The 24,899-nt window shown below is 39.1% G+C and overlaps 1 protein-coding gene and 1 long non-coding RNA gene across 5 annotated transcripts in view; one reads left to right on the top strand and one right to left on the bottom strand.

The window, feature by feature from the left end:
* LOC107200721 overlaps positions 1-19,108 on the bottom strand; it is a 61,128-nt gene extending 42,020 nt beyond the window's left edge. For all 3 annotated transcript variants that reach the window (XR_001519725.2, XR_004496118.1, XR_004496119.1), the window contains exons 1-2: positions 18,874-19,108; positions 12,449-12,536 (exon numbers count right to left, since the gene is read on the bottom strand). This is a non-coding gene — a long non-coding RNA (uncharacterized LOC107200721). The remainder of the gene's footprint in view (positions 1-12,448; positions 12,537-18,873) is intronic.
* A 91-nt stretch (positions 19,109-19,199) lies between these two features.
* TOX (thymocyte selection associated high mobility group box) overlaps positions 19,200-24,899 on the top strand; it is a 217,457-nt gene continuing 211,757 nt past the window's right edge. For both annotated transcript variants that reach the window (XM_019005777.1, XM_015619518.1), the window contains exon 1: positions 19,200-19,390. In XM_019005777.1, coding sequence (XP_018861322.1) covers positions 19,289-19,390 — 102 coding nt within the window. In that variant the 5' untranslated portion in view covers positions 19,200-19,288. The remainder of the gene's footprint in view (positions 19,391-24,899) is intronic.

Raw genomic sequence — 24,899 nt, 5'->3', positions numbered from 1 at the left:
TCATAAAATCCTATGATGCATCCAGACCATCCTAAACAAACTGAAGATCCAATTACTAAGAAATGAGTAGGCAAAAGTTTAATATTTTGAAAGCTACTGAACTGTCTAAGATATCAAATTTTGATTTTCTTGCATGACATATCTTTTAATGTATTTATTTCTTTTCAGTGAAATTCAGGTTTCATGCTTTCTAAAGGTACTCAGGAATCTCATTAGATGTCAAAACATTCTTATAGTCCCATTAAAACCAATGGAAGTTAAACATCTGAAAATCCCCATCTTCTTTCTTTCCATTTTCTAGCATTAAAACCTCATAGGAAATATGATCTTTAAGGCCAGAGTTTTAACCTCATTAAATACCTGTTTCCAAAGTGGAAGCTAATTTGTTCTGCCTTACAATTAGTGATGAAGGACCAAGAAAACCTGACGTGAGGTGAGCAATTTGGAGTTGACCACCACTTTCTATGTCCAATTGGAAAAATTCAGGGTGACTCCCTTTTTGCCCATTACCTAGGCACCTGAAATTAGGTGATACGCATCAGACCTTACAGACTAAAAATAAGTTCTTTTGAATGCATCTTCAAAAAAATGGAAGATCTTTTCCCCATCACTCTGACCCATGTTTTTTACTCCACGTCCTAGCCCCTCTCTTGTGATCTGTACTTTAAGACAAGTTAAAGACAAACCAAGAAAAAAAAAGGGGGAATCCCAACTGAATACCAGAAAAGCTTTTATATTCTAAAGAAGAAAGGGTTTAAGATGTTCCCCTGCCCTCAGGATTCTCTATTGCCAAGTTCTTGGTAACAGTACTTTTCAATCATTTTGCATTACCAAAGTCAACCCACATAATTAAGAATGGGCATAAGGACCAATTTCAGTCTTTCCCTATTCCAGTAATGTGCTATATAATAAATTTTTGAATATAAAAACATTTCTTTTTTTGGTGGGGGAGAGGGGGAGGGAAAGGAGAGGAGAAGGGACAGGACAATCTACCACTTAATAGAATTCCTGGCATCCAGCTTAGTTAGCAAATTTCTTAACAAGTCCTGGGAAGACCTAGGAATGGCATATGACAGAAACAACCTAGGAAAGTCAGTGCACTCAGGAGAAACAGGAAATATCAAAGGGAAGGGACTATTAAAAATCTTTAATCTACGCAGTTACATTACATTTAGCATGCATAGGGGAACAGACTTCTGTCCACCGAAGAGTCACAACATAGAGTCATTATAAGCACTGTTTTCATAATCCAAAGGGGAATGAGTCTTTCCTCACGTCTCACACAGTCTGTCCTCCCAAAGACAGCTAGATGCAGAAGTATTTTCTAGCTCCTGTCCTGCCAAAAAAATTCATTAGGAGAAATAGAGAAAGTAAGATGGTAGAAAGGTGAGTGATGTGGATTACAGCCTGCAGCGGGAGAGACCCAGGATCCATCACTTGCTTAAAAAAATAAAATGGTAAACTTTTCAAAATTAAATGCATTATACCCAAAAGACAACTAAGTTTCCCATTCTGTAAGAAAAGGCCCTACTTACTAAGTCCTTAGCAGTCCTTTATCCCTGTATACTCAGGAAACTTTCTCAAGTGGGAATGCTGGAGGGCAAAATTTCCACACGTATAATTGATAGACCACCAACAGCTACCAGTTAAGTTATATAGGTTAGCTGGAGAAAAGAATGCTTGCTTTGAGAATTCCAGCAGGGCTTGAATGCAAAAGACCACGATGCTCTGCATGGTTAATGCATGGTTAATTCATTTGCATTTCTCCTGGCACTATCCAAAATAGACATATCTCACTCCTGCAGACATTGAAAACTCAAGATGAAAATGCTCCTGGCCTTATCCTGCAGCTGATCTGGGGTATTTTGAAATTATGCAAGATAAGTACTCATGATACTAAGCATAAAAGTCTGTCTGTAGAGTCCAGCCTGACATGTTTTTGAAAATTAAGGGCTTTTCCCAAAAGACTGAACTGTTTGTATTTTTAAAGTCAATCAAAAACATTGATTTTTGCAGACTCAAGACCAAAGTCCTCACTGAAAAAATCATTCCATTTAGAAAAATTATGATTTTCCAAAGGTATATTTTTCAGACTTCAGCCAAGAAGACTGTTGAACATCACTACAACTCTAGCAGTGACATGTTGGCCTGCCCGCAACAGAGATTTCTTTGGGCTAATAGAACCAAACCATCCAAAAAAAATCAAAAGTGCAAAATCCACTACCTTATACCTGTGTGGACTCACTCCATGCTTTTTTTACTGACATTTTTTTGTGATACTGCATTTGGAAGCATCCAGAAGAGTTTGAGGGCTGGTTGAAACCAAAAGTATCTCAAACTTTAAAACAGCCATCTAGTATTTATGCACAGAAATGTCTCTCATGTTGCCATTTAAAGAACAATCAGTGTGGAATCTTGCAGATCACTAATTCACAGGTCATGTCTACATATCTACAAACTTCCAAACTGTGTTTGTCTGTTTTTTGTCTATCCAACTGAATACCCCAAAAAGTACCACTTATCCATTGACATGATAAATGACTCTCTGGGGATTTTATTGCCGAGATGCAAAACTCTGGATAGTCATGCAATCATGCAATCTAATTAGTCTTTTAGATGGTGAAACATTCAGGGGAGAGATAGTTTCCAAATAATATTATCAGGATTGCCTTTTCACTACCCCTTCCCTAAATCGTCTCTGTAGACATAGATGAGTACAAATACACTGCCATTCATTATCCAAATGACTGTCCTAGATCAGATCATTTCTGTTTAGACAGACCGTTGTTTTTTGCTAAATTTCATTTAGAAAGGCTTTTTGAGTTGTAGACAGAATCTTTACAGAGTACACATTGATGAGTACATGTTGAAAATGAAGAGAAAAATATATGTTAAATTCTATCATTCCCTATACTCCATTTCAATTTCATTTTTTATGAAGGCATTTGAAAGCAGAGGAGAATCTAGCTTGAACATTTATTTTTATTTTACTTTTCTCATGTCCAGATTATAAAAGGCAGATCCCAATTCTTCGGGTACTGCAATTTAATTTACCTCCAAAGATGCATTTTTTTTCTGCTTTTTGCTGAATAGTTGCTCACAGCTGAAATTGTTCAGTCATAATGAAAACACACTGCATTCCAAATGCTTGCAAAAGTATGTATGTGGGGAATAGTTTCATTTTATTTAAAGTTATCTGCAAGGAAAAATATTGGTAAAAATATACAATTCTTGAGAGAGTTTTCAGAAAAAGTTAAGCAGACGTAAAAAAGATATTTTCCAGGTGACTATTCTATTGAGCTCTAACTTGAGCAACTCTAGTGTAATGCTGATGTTTAATTTTGTTATAATTTTTGCTTTGGGCTTTCCCCTCCCCTTTTATGGAATCTTACAAGAGTACCATGCAGTTTCATAAGAGGGCTGGATATGTTAACCCATCCTTAAATTTCTTACTGTTGTCCCCAGAAAATGGACTGCAAATCAGATAAAGTAACTACTTTTTCAAGACTGTGATACAGAACATGTTTCAAGCCATTCACTCATTAGAAAAGAGTATGACTTTCTTGAGTTGCATTATCAGAGCCAAATGTTTCATAAACTACAAAATTACATGTTTATTCTGTTTGGGGTACTTAATTCTTAAATTTGGTCATTCATTCCTAACAAAGCTAGGTTATTGACTACTCAGAAGCAACAATTGAAAAATAATTACACTGTAGCAAAGGCACAAAATTCTTAAACCTTCCAAAAAATTACCATGAATTTCTCAATTTTCTTTTTTTCTTCATCCCCCCTAAACCCTTTTTTTCAGTACTGCAAATTCATTTACTAGCAAAATATGTCTGCTGAATGGAAGCAACCACTTACTCTTTATCAGCACCTTCGCAGCTAAATTATACTGAGGGTAAGTATACTTATTAAAACATATAGTATTGAACAAACTTTGGATGAAGTACTTTTCTGTAACCTTGAAAGTTACATAACTACAATATATTATGTTAGTAAATGAAACATATACTTGGCTAATTAATACATGAAATTAAAAGTATATAATTGTCTTTTCATTCCCATTTAGATACCTTTTCAAAAAAGCACTTAAGAATATCCTGTTCTTTAATCTGTGTACTGTACTCCTTTAGGCATATGACCAACCAAATATTTATGGATGCACTTAGGCATGTGTTTAAGAGGTCTGCTGAAACCAGATGTTAGTCTAGAAGAGCATGCAAAGGAGAGCACTCATCACCCTTGGATTGAAGAATCTATTAAAAATGCTTCTGAATCAAAAAGAAGCACAGTAAAACAGAGTAAATGTTCATCCCAACTGAAAGGAAATGCAGGAAATGCTCTCAGAGGCTGACAAAACCTGCTGCTTCTATCACCAAGTCCAAAGAAGTTAATCAAAGTAAGGAGTAAATACAGAAATTCACAACACTTGTTGCACAACCCTCTTCAGAGTTTCTTGAAATCAGTGATTAAGATCTTCCTAAGTGAAGAGGACAGAAAAGGCTGTCATTACACTAGCTGGTATCACAACTAACACCTACATAATTAAAGCCTTTTTTCATATTCACTTGGTTAATTAGAAGACTGTCTGCTAAGTAAACTCATAATGTAGCATAGTCTGTTTCTTCATAGTTTTGCTTTTTTCACTACCATAACACCATAGCAACCTAAACACCAAATATTTATTTTCTTTCTCAAACACTGCAAGTTATTTTATGAGAAATTTTATGCAAACTGGGCAATATATTGACTCATTCTGTTTGTCTCTCTTACATGTATCTCTAAGGCATCTATCACCATGGTGCCTAAATGCTGTGGTACCATTGTATTTGCCAGCTTTCTTGTATCATAAGTGGTATCATCATTTTTGTTCCCTTTTATATAGCCTTTTTTATATGAACTCTATGGAAGTATCAGCTAGGATAGAACAGTCATGGATTAAATTCTTTCTGTAGTAATAAACAGAAATTGGTAGTAAAATTAATCATCTTTACTGTTTCCTCCAGTCTCCATGTACTCTGAAAATACAGTCGCTACAAGTAGAAGGTACTCTTTTGGTGAAGGCTTCTCTGATTTCAAAAATCCTGAACACTCTACTTAAAATCACTTGCATTCCACCTCTAAACCAGCTCTTATAAATCACAACTGCCCACACAACACTGCACTGTCCTAAGAGTTTTTGTAGTACATAATTCAACTTATTTCCCTCCTTAGAACTCATTCAGAGTGCATCATCCCCTAAAATACACTGTAATCATTTCATCTCCAGACCAATGTCCTCCTACAAACAAGTTGTGTTATTGTGAAACCCAGGCTGTGTAAACAATCCTGCAGAGCTTCCATGCTACTACAAAACAGATGAGGGATGAGAAAAAGTAACAGTTGTAAAGATACACCTTCTGCTGATGGTAGAAGTTAAGATCTTTTTTATCTCTCCTCCTGCCTTAATAGCAGTCAAATGGAGAGAACTGGAAACTGCAAATAAACCTTATATTTGAAAAAAAATAACACGGGCCAAAACATTGAGATGGTTTATTTGGCTCAACTTAAAATAGAATAATTTTTCTCCCAAAATATTAAATGGAAAAAGTATAACAAGAAAGAAGTGAAATGGAAAATTGCTAAAGCTGAACAACATTACACAGAAAAAAAAAAACAGCATTTTTTCTAGCAGCTCTGAGATTACATGAGAAAGAGAGAAAAATGTGGAGGAGGGGGAGAGAGAGGTAAGACAAGGGAACATGAAGCAGACTGAAAACAGGATAGAAATAATTGTTATGGAAAGACTAAAGAAATTAAGAGAGAGCATAAAACCAACAGAGGCACATTCAAAACTTTAAATAGTCTGTAGAATAGGTTTTCCATAAAAAAAATGTAACTGGACTTCTCATTATTAATAAAACTGGATTTTTTGTAGGTCATCTTGCCACGGGCCAGACTGCTTCCACTTTTCTTACCTACAGCATGTTTTACTCAGTAGAGTTTATCTTACTCTCTGCAATTCTACATCATAGTAAAGATATAATTCTTAGACAGTGTTTAAATTTAAAACCTTTTTTTAAACCATTGATAAGATAGGATTCTTATTGGAAGGCAAATGCCTCCAAACAAAAATGTCTCACTTTTTAGTTGTTCCCAAGGATGGCAACAAAGTTTGAAAGCAAAAAGAGCTTGAAAAAGTACATTAATAAAGCATATTTTGTCTTTCTTAATGGAAATATATATTTCTATATGGAAATATATAGGGACATTGGAAAAATAAAAAACTCTCCTCCAAATTTAATATTCAGATTTTTCATTGATCATGACACTTATCACCAATGAAATGTACTGCATTTTTAGCACATTCAAACTCATATGAAAGTGATGATTTATATATATATACAGCACCTTAGATCTTCAAAGAGTTTGTAAATAGCAACACCTTCATTCTCATCCTATTTCACTAATGCAAAATGTAAGACTTGACATCAGAAATATGTAAAACAAGAAAATTTAGATTTTTCAAAGTACAACTGATATTAGAGAGATCTAAAATTTCCACTGATAAATGATAAACTTTGCCTAGATACAAACTAGGTCTCTGTGAATTTCCACTCTGTGGAGGTGGGCACAGGGATGAAACCTCTTCCTTTGCAGAAAATAAATGAACGTCACTATTTCTTTTCAGTATTACAAAATTTTTTTGTTGACGAAATGTTCATAACCTCTGCCTCCCAAGGCATCAAATAGTATCATTGATCAGATATAAATGAATCAGTCAAACCTGTTCAGCTCATAACTGACCCTTTTTCTATGTTCTAGAAATGAGTGGTTGTAGTTCTGTAGAGCCCATGGCTATAAATACAGTCATATAGCTAAGGCATAGCTTAAAATCCTGCCACATCATATAGGTTTATATGACTGCATATGCAATATTTCAATACATTTTTAAAATTACTTCATCTGATGTATCTTCTTGCAGCTGGCCTACTGAATTCCGAGACTGCTAACACAGCCAGCTGCAATGAGAGTTCAACCCTTTTGTACAAATGACTGGTAACACTGTGACTGCTGTTAAATTCCTGGACAGATTAAATGAAGCTCACCTCCCCCTAGATCTGAAACCTCTTCAAGCTGCTTTTTTAAAACCACATAACAAGTGTTTTGTCCTTACATTACCGTTCCACTTTTTCTTCCCTGTCTTAAAGGAATTTTCATCCTTCTAGTTCTCATGGGAAATTGTGTTCAAATTCAGGAACCTGACCTTAGGTTGCATTGAATATTCCCATTGACTTTAAGCCATAAAAAAGGAAAACTGTGAAAAAGAGTTATATTCTGTCAGGAAGAATACGGCTCCAAATGCTGGAATCATCCTGACAGCTCTATTTCAGAAGTTAGCCAAGGAGAAAAAAGGGGCCAGACATCTTGAAAATTACATACACATACCTCACACATATGTATACACATACAAAGCATAAAGGAGAATAGAAAAGAGAACCTGGAAAGAAACCCTGCCAATTTATCAAGTGGCAGATGAATTATCTCCAAGACTTACATAGAAGCAGCAGCCACCCCATTTTAAGGTGAAATTTTATTTCAGTCTCAGCTGCAGCATAATATTACATCCATCCACCCATGTTTCCCCCATTCCCCCTCCTTTCCCCTTACAGTCCCTGTTCCCTTCCCAACTCACATGCCGAGTAACTTTGAGGCATTACTTCCTCTCCAGCACTACAGGTTTCATGGGCCTATCTAGGTAAAAATTACAGGAAGAAGGATTGGATTGATTAATAAAAAAAAGAAAGGTTAGTAACAAATTTATTTCAATGAGTTTTTATCCCAGTTGAAGCTTATAAATTGTGCGTACCTTTTTGATAATTTTTGGTGGTGTTTTAGAGTATTTTCAACATTCTCCCCACCAAAGAACGTTCTATGAAAACTAGTATACTTATATGGGAAAAAATTGGAAAACTATGTGAGGTGAGGAGAATTGGATCTATGTGAGGTGTCTAGATCTTACTATTGTTTCCACTCAATATCTATTATTTATTTTTCCTGCATGATGGCTCTGCTTCAAGCTCTCTGGAAATAACACTACATATAACATCTTTTTTTTTTAAATAAAAAAAAAAAAAAAGCACTGGAATTTTCCAGTGTTTGGTCTTCCCTAATACCAGAAACACATTTCACCTCCAAGTTTAGCAAGCAGACTCTTAGGTGCTGTTTCATTATTGGCTTAAGCTACCCTAAGTATGGAGTGTGCCAAGAGGCAGGCCCACTCACCACCTTCCTCCCCCTCCTTGCCTCAGACCTAGGTAAATACTCCTCTCATTTCATCAGCAGTTCTCATGCTGCCTCAGAGTCATCCAGATCAAATATATCAAAATGATCCACCTGAGATCTGAGCCACACACTAATTTTCAGATGGTTCCTGACACAGCTGACCTTGAAGCCAGAAGTATGTTCATTCTCCCTAGGGAGACAGCAGAATATGCATCTGGAGCGGGAAGGAAAAGAGAGCTGTACGACCATCTTCAGCAGCAGTACAGATTTAAATTTGCTGAAGCTTACTGTAAAACCACAGCTTTGTTATGCTAGGAACAACTCCCAAATGAACCAAACTGTACAAAAGAAAAAAGCAGACCTTGACCCTTGATTTTAGTGTTCAAGGAAGACAGGAAAATACAGAGATTCTCCTGAATCAGAAATGCCAGATGGCACAGAGGCACAATTGAGTATGTTTCCAAAGCAGAACTAGTAATAACACCCTACACCTGGATGCTGTGTCTGCACTAACTCCTGACTTACAAGCAGTCCTAGTAATTATGGGAGCATATCCCTTAAGCTGTGTGTGAAAACACGTGTACCCCAACAAATTTCTTTCCAACAGGTTAAGGCTGTCTGGCCTTTTTGGGTGTGGAGAGCACTTTGAGAAGCTGCTGGAAGACGCACAATAATACACATGGGCTGTAGACCGAGCTTTCAGGAGATCCTAGCTTTTCAGAATCCCATGAGACCTATTGTATTATCACTGCTGGTTTATATCTTTTGATGCCCAGTCAGTTCAAGTTTACTTCACTCCAATGTTGGAGTTGGAATGTTAGGAAACTGCACCTATTAAAAATTTGAATAACCACCTCAGCACTTTCAAATGTAAGAAATGCCATTATACCACCTATGACAGGCAAGAGGCTAGGGAAGCGGGGCAAACACAAGCCTGGTCCAGCCTGATTTTGTTGCCTGGAGCAGGAGGGAAGCAGTTAACTGCCCTTGTGTAATTCAATGTCACAAGAATACCTTAGTTTGATGCAGAACTATCCAGAGAACCTGAAATGCTGCAGAAATACTTACATTTTTAATAGCCGACAACAGCAACTCTAAGTATTCCATTTATATTTCTGCTATGGTACTTCAGAAGATCTTATCCTGGAACACTTGTGTCTGGTGACTAATTACATAAGAATTGTTCATTTTTGTCCTTACTACCCCAGGAGTATGTTCACAAAGTTAGTCCTTTATCTGTGACGCACTTCTGAAGGAGAAAAACAAAAAGGCAGAGAAGCCTGGGGATTTGATTTGTTTCTTCCAAGACATTTAATTGCTATTACAGCCAGAAATATGTAATACACTATAATATAATTTTCTTTTTGAGGGAAAAACTTGAGTTAAATACTAGCACAAATTCCACGTGATAGCAAAGTAATCTCAGGAGTTTTAAAAAACAGAACATGGAAAGCTAGACTTTCACTGGTTATTTGTGGTTCACTTTATAAATTTTGGGCACAGAATCAAACTTTAACATTCTACATAGAAAGCCAGAATCTTTCTGAAAGATCTTTTACAAATCAGCAAGACTGGAAACAATTTGATAGAAGACTTACTGTGCATGCTCTTTCAGCCATTTCACTAGAAACTCATTTTAGCTTTCTCTGAGGCAGAGATAAACCACAGCTAAGAGATAGTTATTAAATCTTCTTTATACATTCTGTATGAAATGTATTAAACTACAAAAATACTATATTCAAATAAGGTTAAGGGTCTGACTTAAACCCACAAAGACACGGAAATTCAGAAATATTGTGTCTTCCTACCCTTTACTCTCTTCAGTGTGGCTAGGCATTGTAGCAAAAATGACTTCTGCCCAGATTCCTTAAACCTCTTCTTTATGGCACATTTCTCCTTAAAGGTACTTTCTATTTTAAGGTTATTTCATTTTGTATTCTCTTTGTGGGCTGAATTCTGCCCTGAACAAACTGGGTTTTTTTGTTGTTTTGGGTTTTTTTTTCCCTCTGATTTTTTTTTTTTTTAACAATTTCATTTTTTTAATGATTATAGAAACACAAAGTGACAAAAATGAAGCAAAAGTATGTATGTATTAGTCTTGGCAATCAGATATTCTTACTTTTATTTTTTAACACATACCTTACAAATCATGCTCATCAGAGACAGGCAGGCAGATGTAGGACATGCATGACTCTCAGCAAGTGCAAGCACATGCTTCAGCTCTCTCCCTGCCCCCATGCAGTTCCACTTATACATATGTAAATACCTATTACATATTTCTCCAGTGAACTAAATAGGAATCTTGCAGTTGACACTGCATGAATTTGTGCCACAAAATGCCTTGGGGCCTTATTCCACGATGGACTTTTTCCCCTTTTCCTAAACACAACAACGACCAGTGGAGGTCACACTTTATTCAAAAGAAAGTTAGATGCTTGAAGATCCTCCTTCCAGGGGGCTGTCAGCCTTGAAACCACCTCTTACACTGTGGTGCAGCACTTTGGGCTTGCTGACCTCTTGGGCAAATTGCAAATTGTGTCTTCTCAAGATAACTTCACAGCAGGGAAATTCCACTGCAAGGAGGGGGAGGAGTATCTTAGGGGGATAGGGGGGGCTTTTTTCCAATATTCTACAGCTGTGAACAAGTCTGAGTTTCTTTTCATTCTCTTTTATTTAAAATTATTCTTTGTTTTTACTTAATTATTGTCAGTGTATTATTCAGTCAGACAACTGTCCACATACAACTATAATAAATGCATACACATTCAACAAATTGTTAGAAACTCGATCATTTCAAATGTGGCCAGGGAGCCCCCTCCACATGTTTCATAGCATCTGATAAATATATATATTTAACTCTGTTATACTTACACATGCTACTGAAGAGCCCATTTTTAAAGACAAACAGCCAACACAGACTATCCATTCCCTTCAACTGGTACTCCTGCCAACTGCTAAAAAAATAGGACAATGGCCATTCCAGTAAGAAAACAGTGTTGATTACACTTTGGTAGCCAGAGTAAAGGGAGATGATTTGGAGGATGTTCACAAACATTAATCTTTGCAGTTCGACTGTGATAAAAGTAAACCATTCAAAATCCTCAAACAAATAATCCTCAACAAAATAGTGTAAGACTATAAAATAATACCAGTGATGTAGATTTATCTTAAGATACCACAGAACATGACACAGGGGATTGAGAGAAATTCCTTAAACAGATAATACTTGACAATAGTAGACAATCTCTGTTAAAGAGTAAGAGAAACAGAAAGCAGTAGCCTTGACCCAGAAAAGGTATTTCTGCCTTATACAGCATAAAAGACAGACATTCAAGAAAAGCTCATCCATGAGAAATTGTGATCTTCTATTGCTGCCAAGGTCAGTCAGACCTGTTGTGATATGTTCTGTAAATGCTGACTCTATCACTTACAGTTTTCCAAGGACTTCCTTAACACCCAGAGCTTTTTTATTTTTATTGTGGAACAAAGATGAACACAAAACTGTCAAACTAGAAAACCCAGAAAAGGAAGACTGAGAGTTTTGATTAGACTTGAGAGTGACAGCTCTGTTGATAAAAAAACCCAAAAAACATAATAGTTATAAGGAAGGGGATCTGAAGTTCCTAGAGATCCACCAGAAAAATGCTAAAATCTCAGCAAGGAAGGAAATTTTGCTCTCAAGTCAGCAGTCGCAACAGTTTATCATGCCCCTTAAAAACTGACTGCAAATGACATGTGGATGGAGTATCTCTATCAGCCTATCAAGTGTAAATGGGATGGGATTTATTTTCTGCAACAGGAAGCTCTAATGGAAACTCCCAACATACTTTTACTGTATCTCAGTCACAACCTTTTGCACTTGAAATGGCAACTGTGCCCCTTGTGTGGTACTTTTCTGATGGCAATCATAAATCCTTAAGAGAGAAAAATAAATTCATGCAAGTAGTTTTACTTTTTCTAGTTAAAAAAATGAGATAATAGAAAAAGTAGCCCTAAACATTTTTACTCTGCGAACTTTACTATACTTATGTGTACTCAGAAAGAATAGAGTTTGGACCTCTCTCTCTATTAACATCTATAATTCTGAGCTTGAAGTACTAATTAAACTATCATAAAAGATAAAACCACTTTTTTACCCCACTGCCTTGGAGTGGGAGCCTCCTGTTGAAACACCTACCTTGCCTGGAGATTTAAGAAACATCCCTCTCTTCACAGAAACCTTGTGAATATAAACGAAAACAAAAAAAATCTGCAGCAAAAGACATCTGAAACAGAAAAGAAGAGGTTTTAAGTAAACCTGTAATGATGCCCTCATGTCAGGGGAGTTCATACAGGGGCAATTCAGCTCTGTTTGAGAGTTTATCAAATAGGATGAAATCATTGTTCTGAATTGAAAACTAATTAATCATCTGCTTGGTATCTGTCTTGCAGATGAGAATTCCCTGTTAAATGCTATGGATAAACTGTTGATGCAGACTATTACTTCCTCTGCTTGTGACCAGTCCTCTGTTTTGTGTTTTCTTTCTCCTGACTGTTCAGTTGATATATTAATATGTACATTTGTAAAATACTTGCAAATATATATGGGTATTTTTAATGATATCAACCATTAATACAGATTTGTTCTCAAGACAGCTGTATATGATGCAGTCTTTAGATAACATTTACACAACTCATGTGAATCCTCAATTTTTGGAGGAGAAATCAAAATGCCTTTAGACATCTTTTTAAACTGCAAGACAAATTGTTGAAAACACAACTTTCCTTTAAAAAAATCTAAGTTTCTAAAGTTCCAGTACAGGACTCTAGTACACTTCAGAAAAAACAGCATGAAACCAAAAATTCCTGATCCCTTATACTTCTGGATGTTTCATGATTGATTTAACAAGATAAGTGGAAGAGTGGAAAATTGGCAACCTTAGCAGTTGAGTATATCTTGCAATTGTTAACTAGCATACAGCACACTGTGATGAATTTTTCAGCCTTCCTGCATACCATGTGGACAGTGTAGCTCATATAAAATCCTTGATAGGATAGAAAATACAGGAAGAGAATAAAAGGAACTTCATGTTTCCCTTTGTTTCTCTGACCATGTGAAATAATCTAAAGCTCAGTAAAATGTTTTCTTTTGAGACTGACCTAACTTACCTATGTCTACAAGGCCACATTTAATTTGGTAACTTGAATTGAACCAGCTGGCCGTGTCTTTGAAACATATGGGAATGGATCAAAGCTCCAAATATGTGAGGTGAATTTTACATTTTTGTGTTTCTTTCATGGTAATTTAAGTTCTTGATTCTCTGAGATATTTTGTGCTTAATACCTACTGTGGGCAATGGCAGATGAGTTGTAGGAACCTATTCTGAGATGCATAACACAGTTCAACTTCAGCCCATGTGTCAATTCCTACTCCAGTGTTAAATTGGCTGTGTATCATTTGTTTGGATTGAGAAGATATGGAAATACTCAGGTTTTCTCTCTGCTTTGTAGCAAAGGGAAGTCAGGGGCTTTCATTAACTTTTAGATATGATTTGTACTTCCTTATAGAGAATAATTTCTTTTCATACACATGTGATAATTTGGGGCCCATCATTTTCACCAATTAAACAAGACAGGAGCAATGGCTAAAATAAAAAAAAAACCTAGCTCTTTCATTACACATTTCATAGTTTGACACACTATCATGTAGTCTTACAAACTATTTAAATACTCTGCTTTTATACCATATTGAAGATTTTTTTTTCACATTGATATATGCTCACTTATAAATGCACACACAGAATGTCAACACTTAAAATGAATCAATTTCTTAAAGAATTTGAGTTCATTCTGATGAAACAACCAGATAAATTACATTGTTTAAACTATTCTGCAATCTTAATATCATTATCATTTGCATCTTCCCAAATCCAAGTGTCATATCCAGTTTAAGAACATGAAACAGGACATCCACACAAAAGTGACAGACCCTTCTTCCTATTATAATTTAATTAACTACTATCTAGAAACTGACGAGCATTGACCTTTGTTATGAAAGATAAACAGTCCTGTGAGTTAGTTAGTAAATCAAAAATTTCAGCAGGAGGGATTTTCTCAGCAAAATCTCGTTGCTCCTCTTTTAGTTTATCTGTACCTCCTGGCTACAAAAGTACAGCGCACAAAGCAAGAAGCAAAATTATTTTCCAAACCAAGTCTTTTTAAAAATATGCAGGAGAAAACTTTTCTTTAAAGAAGAGCCAGACTCATGAAGAGATTTTTGTGGTGCCTAGCCTATGCATAATAAATACTAAGCCATCATCACAGTCTCACATTTCCTTCTTTCTAGGAAAATCAGGAAGTCTGCTCTTTCTAATAGATGATCAGATATCTAATGCTCCAAATAAATTTGGGTGTATATGAAATATATGGGTATATATTGGATATATATATATAGATAGATAGATAGATAGATAGATATAGATATATAGATATATAGATATAGTCCAAATTTGCTCCAAATAAAACTGGGTATATATGTGTGAGATTTAAACAAGAAAATATTGGACTATTATTTTTAAAACTATAAATAACTAAATAACTAAATAACTAAATAACTAAATAAATAAATAAATAAAGATACTTTATTTCTCTTCACTGAGCTATGTCTGCTAATGGCCCCCCAACATGCTAGACAGATCAGCTGGGTCAGACAGTAGGGTACACAAGAAAATAACCTGTCATATCAAACACAGTTACTTGCTCCATTTAATTCTGTTCATCTGACCACTTCAAAGACTGTGCATTCTCAAATAAGTCCATGCCACTGACTGGACTGGTTCAGACTGAGGGTCTGTCCTACCAGTACTCTGCTTCCGATGATGGCTCTAGCTGTGACAGCCTGAACTGAGGACAAATGTATACAGTACTTCTCACCATTCCCTACACCCCTATGTCTCTACCTCCAGCTATTTTCAGCCCAGAGGAGTTACTGGTCCATTTATGGTTTGTCTATCTAATGACCTCCTTAGGTCTCCAGTCTGCTGTGAAAACCTCTTGTGTCCACAGTGCTGTTTGGCACAGAATGCCATACGAGTTCTCCATTGCATGGAGAGTATTTATACTGCATGGTTCTAACTCCAGCAGACAGCATTTAAAATAATAACTTTTTTAGTATTGGCAGATAAAGATCATGTTCTTCAAGGCATTTGTTCCTATTTATATGAGAAAGGCAGTAACACTCTTCTCATATGCTGGTATTGCAACCTTTTTCAAGACTGTTTTAGAGACATTCACTTGAATGTTGAATGGCTTTAAAAACTCAGTGCCCTTCTGAACAAATGTTCCTTCCTTTTAAGCTTCTAAAAACTGATTCATTCTTTTAAATCTGTTCAAACTTTTTTTTTTTTCTGGAAAATGCACTTCCATGAGCTAAAGTGGCCAAGTTTGATATACCATTGATTTATCCTGCAAAAGGGCTTGCTTTCTCTATCCATATAGGCATAACCTACAGTATTATTAACAATTGCAGTTCTGGTCTCCACAAATGCATTCTTCTGAAAACCCTAAGGAAAATGTACCCTACCAAAAAAAAAAAAAAAAAGAAGTGCTTAACAGATTAATATATATATATCTTTAATTTTTACAAACTGTACAGATAACTGCCACAAATCTCAGGTGTTTTACCATCTTGATGATTAAATCATCTCTGTAAGTAGCAGCAAAAATTTTATAACTCTCAGGGCTTGCATCATTAAGTACTGAAAATAACTTGAAGTGCTGTGCAAAGCAAACGGTACAGTTGTAAACTCCTACAGACTCTGAGGAACCTGAAGCCCCTCTTAAGGCAATAGTCAGTAATATTTCACATAAATAAAAAGCTAATTCTGTCCTTTTTATTATCAGATGTTCTAGTCATTCTGCTATTGACATCTCCAGCTCTGCATTACCATTTCTGTACCTGCATACACTTGTATGCGCCTGCACACACGGGTTGCCTACATCAACTCATCTCAAATTGCTCTATCTCTACTACCTCTCCCCAAAACAGGCTGAAAACTAATCCACTGTCCATGAATAACAAGTTTCTTAACAGCAGCTTTTCACTACGGAGCTTGCAATCTGTCTACCATTCCCTTTGTCAAATTATGGTCCACATATCAGCCATTTGCAGCAGTGATATATCTGTCAGGCGTCAAGCACATCTCTTGCAAAGCAAAGTCTTTTTTAGGATTTTTTAACTTTCAAAATGTCTAATCCCAAACATGTAAAATAATGAGTCAGATGCCAAAAAATCATGAGGATTTAGGGTTTTTTCTGTGTGTGTTGGGGGGAGGGGGTTTGGTTTGTTGGGCTTTTTGTTGTTTTGTTTTGCTTGGGTTTTTTTGCTTTTTTTTGTTGTTTGGTTGTTTTTCTGGGGTTTGTTTATTTGGTTGGTTTTGGGGTTTTGGTTTTGTTTTTTTTTGGTTTTTTGTGGGTTTTTTTTTGTTTTTTTTTAATATGTTAATGTCTTTTCCTTTGCTTTCTGGAGCTTTTTCTAGGTCATGTTTTCAAGCTTTTCTCCAAGGCCAGAAGGGTTTCAAACATTATTAAAAAGAAAGCAACTGAGATCCTTTTGTAATTGCATGTTTAAGAAAAACATTTATTGCCATCAAACTTAAACTCTGTTGAACTGACAACCAAGTATCTTCAGAGATGTTTTTGATCAAATAATCCTGAAATAGGAATATTACTTCAAACCTGTTTTCTCTAGAGTTTCATTTGCATTACTTACGTATTTTTTTCCAGATAATTAAGCTTTAATGAAAGCAGGTTGTTAGACATGGAAGAAAGTCATGACTTAACACTATCTTGAAGGACTCTACAATATCAAAGTATCAGAGGTGCAGATTATCTATCTCTGCATGTATATCCTCATACAAACACTGATTTCTTCACCTGAAATTTGTGATTTTCTCCCCCTCAATATTGAGTGCCCTTGAAATCTTTACAGTGGTTTTTTTTTTTGTTTTTTTTTCCAGTGATGAGTAGACAGTTTTGTGTGACAACATGCATTACAAATCTTAGATCCTAACTGGTTTGTAATGGAAATGTTCATGAGTACTGATAAATGTAACCATTCCTGTTAATCATCATCATCTCAGCTTGTTTGTGTGGCACTCAGTAATTAGTTTTTATTTAAAAAGAGAAAGGCATGCCTTTCTTTTCATAACACAATTCCTCTGTTGGGCATTATCTAAGCTCAGCATAGTGTCTTTCCTGTACTCTTTCTCTTCCATCCTTTCTGCCCTGATTAAGACTACTGGAGACTCAGCAGGAAACCCAGTAGGATTGCTCATGGTGTCTTGAAGTCACCTTTTCTTTCATTGTTTTTGCCTGTTAAACCTTGTTATGCTCATCAATTCCTCTCCTGCATCCCACTGGATTCTGAACTTTCCTTTGTAAGCACCCTTGTTTGTTGCTAATTGAGCTCCCCTTCATTTTCCCTACCCCATTTGCTTGTCCTTCCTCCTCTCACAGTTAGGCCATCTCCTCAAATGTCCCTCCTTCATCCTGTGCCTGGTGTCACTCTGTACGACCAGGCCTGAGCATCATGATTAATGAGGTAGACGCCAGATGACGAAATATTTCACGGGCGCACTTTACTTTCAACTTGTTTCCTGTTTTCTGGGACACGCTCACGGATCACAGCGGATTTGTGCCACCACAAATTCTGGGCGATAGCTTCCACTCTTCTGCGACTGGAGACGACGGGCTCGACCCACATCTACCTCAGAGGGCTGCCAGGGCAGAGGGCTCGCCCGACCCCAACTTTTTCAAACGTCCGCGGAAACGGCTCCGCGGGTCTCACGGAGGCACCGCAAGAAACCTGCCCACGGGCACACCAGCAGCCCCAGGCAGGGGACAGAGCTTCCCTCCGTACTGCCACTGCCACCTCCCCCCGCGGCCCGGCCCGGCCCGGCCCCGCGGCGCGGCGCGGGGGTGCCATAGTAACGGGCGGGGGCCGGGCGGCGCCGGGGGCCGGGCGGAGGGCGCTGCGAGAGGGAGGGGACGGCGGCGGGATGGCGGGCGCGGGAGCGCCCCCTCTCCGCGGCTCCCGGCCCCGGCGGCCGCAAATGGCTCTTCCCTCGCCGGCCCCTTTGTGTGAGGCACGCTCGGAGCGGCGGCTCCGCGGCGGAGCGCGGTGCGTCCCCTGCCGCTGCCAGCCCAACCCGGCCCGGCCCGGCCCAGGCCGAGCCGAGCCGAGCCGAGCCGAGAGAGCCGGGAGGCTCGGGGCGGCTATTCCAGCGCCTCGGCGCCCCGCTCCCCCCGGGGGTGCGCGGGGGGCCCGGCTGCTGTCGCCACCTCCCCCCCCAGTCCTCCCCAGGGCCCTCGCTGTGGTGGGTGACCAAAATACACCTCCACCAAACCAAAGAAAATAAATAATAACAATATTAATTAAAAAAAAAAAAAAGGAAAAGAAAGAAAAAAAGGAAAGAAAGAAAGAACGGGAAAAGAACAGAGGGAGCGAGCGAGAGGGAGGGAGGGAGAAGCGAACCAACTCCGAGACTCCCATAAAGAGCGGCACGCACGGAGCGAGCGCCCCGGTGCCGATGCGTGGGGGAAACAATAAGTACTCGAAGTTACCTGCCCTGCCGTAGAAGAAGGAGGGTTCGTGGGTTCTCTCGCAGACATCTGCAGACCGGTGCTTTTTTGGAAGAGATTTTTTTTTTTTTCCTCTCCTCTCTCTCTTTACAAACCACAAACGGATGTGAGGCAGGGAAGGTGTTTGACTACTGAAGTCAGGCACCTCTTTTTTTATTCTTCTCAGTCTTGTGTGTCCCCCCCCCTTCCCTCACATACACACACACACACACACACACACACACACACACACACACACACACACACACACTCCCCCCCCCCCCCCCCCCCCCCCCCCACCCCCCCCCCCCCACAGAAACCCCCCCCCGCTCCCCCCCCCCCCCCCCCCTTTTTTTTTTTTGCACCAACATTAACGACCAAAAGAAAAGGAAAGGAGTTTGCTTGATGTTTTAGTGAAATGGACGTAAGATTTTATTCACCACCTCCTCAGCCTGCAGCCGCTCCTGATACGCCTTGTTTGGGACCTTCCCCCTGCTTGGACCCCTACTATTGCAACAAGGTGACTCGTGTTTTGTGTCGTCCGAGGTGTTTTATCTGTGCTGTTGGTGTGTGCTGTTGTCGCGGCGCGTTGCATGAGCGGGCGCTGCGCTCTGGCGAGCCGCGCACCAAGTTCCCCGGCGAGGCGGAGGGAGGGCAGCGGCACTTGCCGGGGTTTGGGGTTTGGGGAGCGCAGTGCCGCCCGCCGCGGAGCGGTGCCGCCGGGACACACACCGGCTCCCCCTCAGGCACCCCAAATTAAACCCCTGGAGTAGGCTGGGGGCGGGCGGCTGGAGCGGGGGGGTGGGTGGGGGAGGCATTTTCCATAACATCTTTTCGGAGAAACGGCGTGGACGGGGATGTTGATGTGGGGGACTTGAATTTCCAGGGCTCTTGCTAATGGGAAAGATCGCGCCCGCCACAAACCGGCAGAAAGTCTGCCCCGCAGTTCATGTGTCAAAGAGCCGAAAAGCACGTTTGTATGTGTGTACACACACATACACACACACAAACACACACACATGAACATCTCTCTATGAGCATAGTAAGTCCGCATAGTGTTGACAAGTCGGTTCAGAACATCGGCTCCACTTTGTCCCGGCTGTGCAACTGCCTTTCCAATTTCTCTGTAACTTTAAGAGATTAAACCTCTGCAAACAGGGTCAGTACATGAGGAGAGCTAAGTTTTAGATCCCCGAGCCCTAGGGAAGGAGAAACCGCAGAGGATACACGCGCTAGCCCAAATCCTGAGTCCGGTTCCGAGAGTTTGGTGCTGCGATCCCGGAGCACTTTGCGTGACTTTTGCTGCCGAGGAAGGGGGCTGGGGTTCCTGCATTGTTACTGCCGCCGTAGCCTGAGCCAGCTGGTGCTTTATGCATGAGCTGCACTTTCTCTGCTGTTACGGAATGGGCTTTGCACGTGAATAAAATGCTGGCCGTAGGAAATGATCGGAAAGTGCGAGTTACCCGGAGCACTTCTTCGAGCACAGCCCGGCCAAAGGGAGCAAGCCGGGAGAGAGCGATGGGTTCAAAGCTGAGCGCTCGGGCGCCTGTTTGGAAGCCCGCCGTGGCAGCCCGTGGCGGGCTGCAGCAGCAGATGGCTTTTCGCAGCGCAAGCCCCGCCGTGCGCAGGCTCCGCAGGGCCGGCCGCGGGTGCGGAGGGCGGCGGCGGGGCGCGGTGGCCGGCGGGGCGCTGCTGCGGAGGGTAGCCCCCGGCCCGGCCCGGCGAACAGCCCGGTCCCGCTCCTGGCTATTGTCGTGACGGTCTCACGTGTCAGAGAGACGTTCCGAGCCGTCCCTTTCATCCCGGGCAGCTGCCTCGATTCAGAGATAAACAGCAAAATAGAGTGTGCTTGTGCTGAGGCGCGGAGGCTGCGGCGCCCGGGTGAAGCCCTCTCAGTTTTCAGGAAAGGTTTCCCACATGGTCGCATCTACCAATCACAACAGAAAGGACCAAATTCATCCTGGCTGCATTTCACATATACTCAATGGAGTTATAGAATCCAGGGATAAATCTGGCCCTTTGTGGTGGATGCCTCAGGATATTTCAGGAGAGATCCCAGAGGTATGACTGTTAGTGTTGTTTTAAGTAACTGTTTTCCAGCATCTGGGAAACGTGCGCTGTAATTTGGAAGTTTGTGCCAGGAGTGAACTTGGTTCAGCAGGAAGAGTTCAAATGCGAGGGAGCATTTATGTGTTCATTAATGTTCTGTTAGTGCTCTGAGTAATCATGAGGCTACTACTACTTTTCATCTGTGGTTTGCTGTTATTTTCTCTATTGTCAGATTTGTAAATTGTAACAGTGAAATGTTGCCATGTGAAAAGCTTGGGCTGATATTAATACCATAAGAACCAAAGTGTTTGAAGACCTGTTTGGCAGTGAAACTGGACAAACGTTATTAAACCTATCAATGATTTAAAGCTTCAGAAAGAAGGTAATGACTTGAATACACATTTCACTCATCATTCTTGAGATAGTGGGCCAGATTTAATTTAAAAGTTAAATGCTTTGGAAAATCAGGAATTACTTTAATATATTAAATCATTTTCCAATTAAGTTCCTTAAATAATTTTTGGTGTATTGCACTCCAAATCGAATAAATTAATTTAGAAAGTCATTTTCAGAATTTCTTTACTAGCTGGTTAAAGCTTCTTTCAAGTCATGCCATGTATGAGGGAGCAAACTGTTCTTTTCAAATGCAAATGAGACACTCATTCTGTAGACAAGTTGCAACTCTTCTATTTCACTTTGCCTGAACTGATAATGTGCTTAAAAGTGCACAGTCATAAGACATATGTTTTATGCTTGGAAAAGACTTACCAGGAATGTTTCAATATAAGATATTGAGTACAGAACAAATGTCTTTCTCAGATGTCTTTACCACTGACCATTGATAACACTAAGCGGACAGAGTAGATTTGCCAGGCCCCTTGGAGGCATACATTTAGTGAGCATTTCATTTTTCACCCCCTTCACTCTCTCCCTTTGCCCAGCATGATTAACATTGCTGTGAAAACTTATCTGACTTGTTCTAAACATGTCGTCATGTTACAGTATTGCTCTGTCACTCATTTTCAGGCTGTGTGTATTTAGGGAGTTGGAAGGGCGGGAGGCCTGCAGAATTTTCTGTTCAGTATGTTTGGTTGAGTGTTTGCTTTTAAACTCTCCCAGGAAAGGAGATGATGGTTGGAGTGTGATAGATCCTTGTTCTGGGTCAGAATGGTGGTCTTCAATAGGTGTCTACCTGCAAAACTCATTCAGAACTCATTCAAGATCCTCTGGGATTTAGTTTCTTGTAAAGTTAGTTAAAACTTGCTTTTGGCACTTACTAGTGGATTTGGCCCTATTTTTCATACCTAGGTTTTGCTGGTGTTTTTCCTTTTACGAATTTGCCAGATTTTGATTCTTTACATTTGAAATCTGCTTGAGCTGCTAGTAATTTAGAATTTATTCCACAAATACTTAGGCTTTTAAGTTTTCTAATTGTTCTGTTAGCAGTAGCCTTTTTCCCCTGATCAGATGGTTGGTTGTAGCATACGAGTACTCAGGCACATGCATGGGAGGTATTGACTCTGCATTTTTCTGTAGCCAGAGGAAAATAATGTAGATTCAAACAATCGCCTCTTATCTTACAATTTTCAGTTGGCAGGCTTTGTTTCAGAAGACTGCTTAGATCTTTATTTTATAAACCTAAAATAGCATTCTAAGCATCTTAGCCTAATATTTCTCTATCTGCTGTGAAAGCTCATTATACTCCGCATATATTGTTATGCAGGCTTTTCCTTGTTTCTCTTGCATTACCCATGGAGAGGGAAAAGTGGAGGAACAATGCAAACAATGTTGGTTATGACAACTGTGAGAGGTATCTCTTATACAAACAGACAGAATGGACGGTATGCTTTGGTATATAGGTCAGCCTTTGAAATAACATAGCGGAGCTCTTATGCTGGACAGATTTAGGGTTGGGGTTGTACTGTTTGCCTCTTGAAACTTGAAGCATAATTGCAATTCAGATATGTTCAGGCTAATGTGAGTAGTCTGTTCAGTTGAAGTTTATTTTAGGAAATGTCACATTCTGTAATTGAGTTGAATGATATAAAAGAAATGACTTTGATAATCCATGTGGCTTAATTTGATAGAATATGGCCAGTGATTTCAAGCTGCCTGAAGAAGTTAAGCTTAAATGTTTATGTAGACGGAAGTAAATAACAGCCTCATGGCTTTCCCTATTGAAGTGTCACCTCCAAAGACCACTTTGATCAGTACTATAGGAAGGATAGGTATATTTTAATTTTCATACTTGAAACTTTACAGTGTTTTCAGATATCTGCTCACATAAAGTACAGTTATATAATTGTAGTTTGACACAGCTAATGACAGGGATGCTGACCTCTGCCATCAGTAGGCAGAAAATAATGGTCTTTACTGCTCCCAATGGTTAGCCTTGCAGAATTATGCACTGGATTCTTCTGTGATTTGCTACCTTGTTCAAAAATACAGGAGCCTACAACTCATCTTTCTTGTATTCACTGGTAGTTGTCAGTGCAGTGGAAAAATACAGCCAGAAGCAGAGGTAAAATGATAGACTGTAGTTGTTTTTAAAAAGAGGAATAAGGAGGAGAAAGGAAGGAGGGAAGCAAAACCTTTCAAAATGAAAAAAAGCAGAGTGACTCTGGGTAGGAGTGGATAAGGAGATATAATACAATGCTTTGTAAGCAGGTAACAATCCCGCTTGTAATCAGAATTCCATGGAGCAAAAGTGCATATATTTATACTCAGCGTTTAGAGTAATTTGTTGTGTAAACTTAACCCTACCATAGAGACTACTCTAAATAAAATGTTCCATGACCGTTTACAAAGTGTACATTATTTCTAGGTGCTTGTTTCCGTCCAGCCTCTATCTCAAACTCAGAATTGTGGCAAGCAGGCTCTCTGAAGGACAGCTCAAAAGTTGAAATACTATGTTACTGCTTTGACAGTGTTTTAGATTATGCTCATAGTGTTTATCCTGAACATATTTTTTTCCCCCTTAAAAAAAATAGTAGATTCTCTATTGCATTTGAATCATACTTGAAATTTGTTACTGTTTCATAAAGGAAAGATTAAACAGTTGCATTAGGGATGACTGTTGATTTTCAAGTCTTAAGTTTCCTAGTTTCAAAAATACCACATATGAAGAACTGAAATGTTTTTTTCTTTAATACCTTAGTATGTAGTCTCAGAGTTCTGGGCAAGTCTCAAGTGTGCCTCCTTAAATTTCAATGTTTCAGGAAAGAAGTGGTCCCAATTTTAGTGGAACACAGAAAATGATTTATGTGTGTGCTTTTGAGAAATCTTTCTCAAAGATGTCTATAAACCAAAGCATTTGCAGTAATTTATTTTTTTTCTTTCTGACAAACATCAGTACCTTAAGAGGAATTATGTTTTACTCTCATACCAGAATGATGTGTTTCATCTCTAGAGCATTACCCTCAATCAGCCTATCATGAGGTCTTATGAAAAAAAGTGAAACCAGTAAATTATTAAGAATGCTGAATTAACTAAACACTACAGCACATGCAGTACCTTTGGTGTTTACATTAAACCAAAGAGCAGCTGGAGATGATTTTGAGGAGCTGATACTGTGGAAGACTGGAAGGTTCCAGGTTCTGTTGAGTTCAGGATGTGTTGGGGATGAGCACAATTTATTGTGAAGAACTGAGTACCCTCTGGCCCTCAGATTCCCACACTAGCATGACTTTATTGTGTTGCTAAAAATGTATGGAAGCATTTGAAAAATGGACTATGTGTAAAACACAATTTATATTTAAGCAGAGAATTGTCTTAATCATGGTAGGATTTAGATTAAAATTCTTGGATATTTAAATCTTGTATTGATGGTAGATATAACAAAGCTTAGATGTTGGAAGTAAAAAGCTTCCTTTGCACTCTCAGCACAGCTCAAGAGCGACCTGAAAGCACCACTTTACATGGTGAGAGGGTAGTCCCTGGATCAGTGCAGACCTTGGCTTCTGGAACTGACAGCAGAAGCA

Source organism: Parus major, chromosome 2 (assembly GCF_001522545.3).
Source record: "Parus major isolate Abel chromosome 2, Parus_major1.1, whole genome shotgun sequence".
NCBI classification, from domain to species: Eukaryota; Metazoa; Chordata; class Aves; order Passeriformes; family Paridae; genus Parus; species Parus major.
The sequence above is the reverse complement of the archived record's forward strand: the minus strand, read 5'-3'. Positions and strand labels throughout refer to the sequence as shown.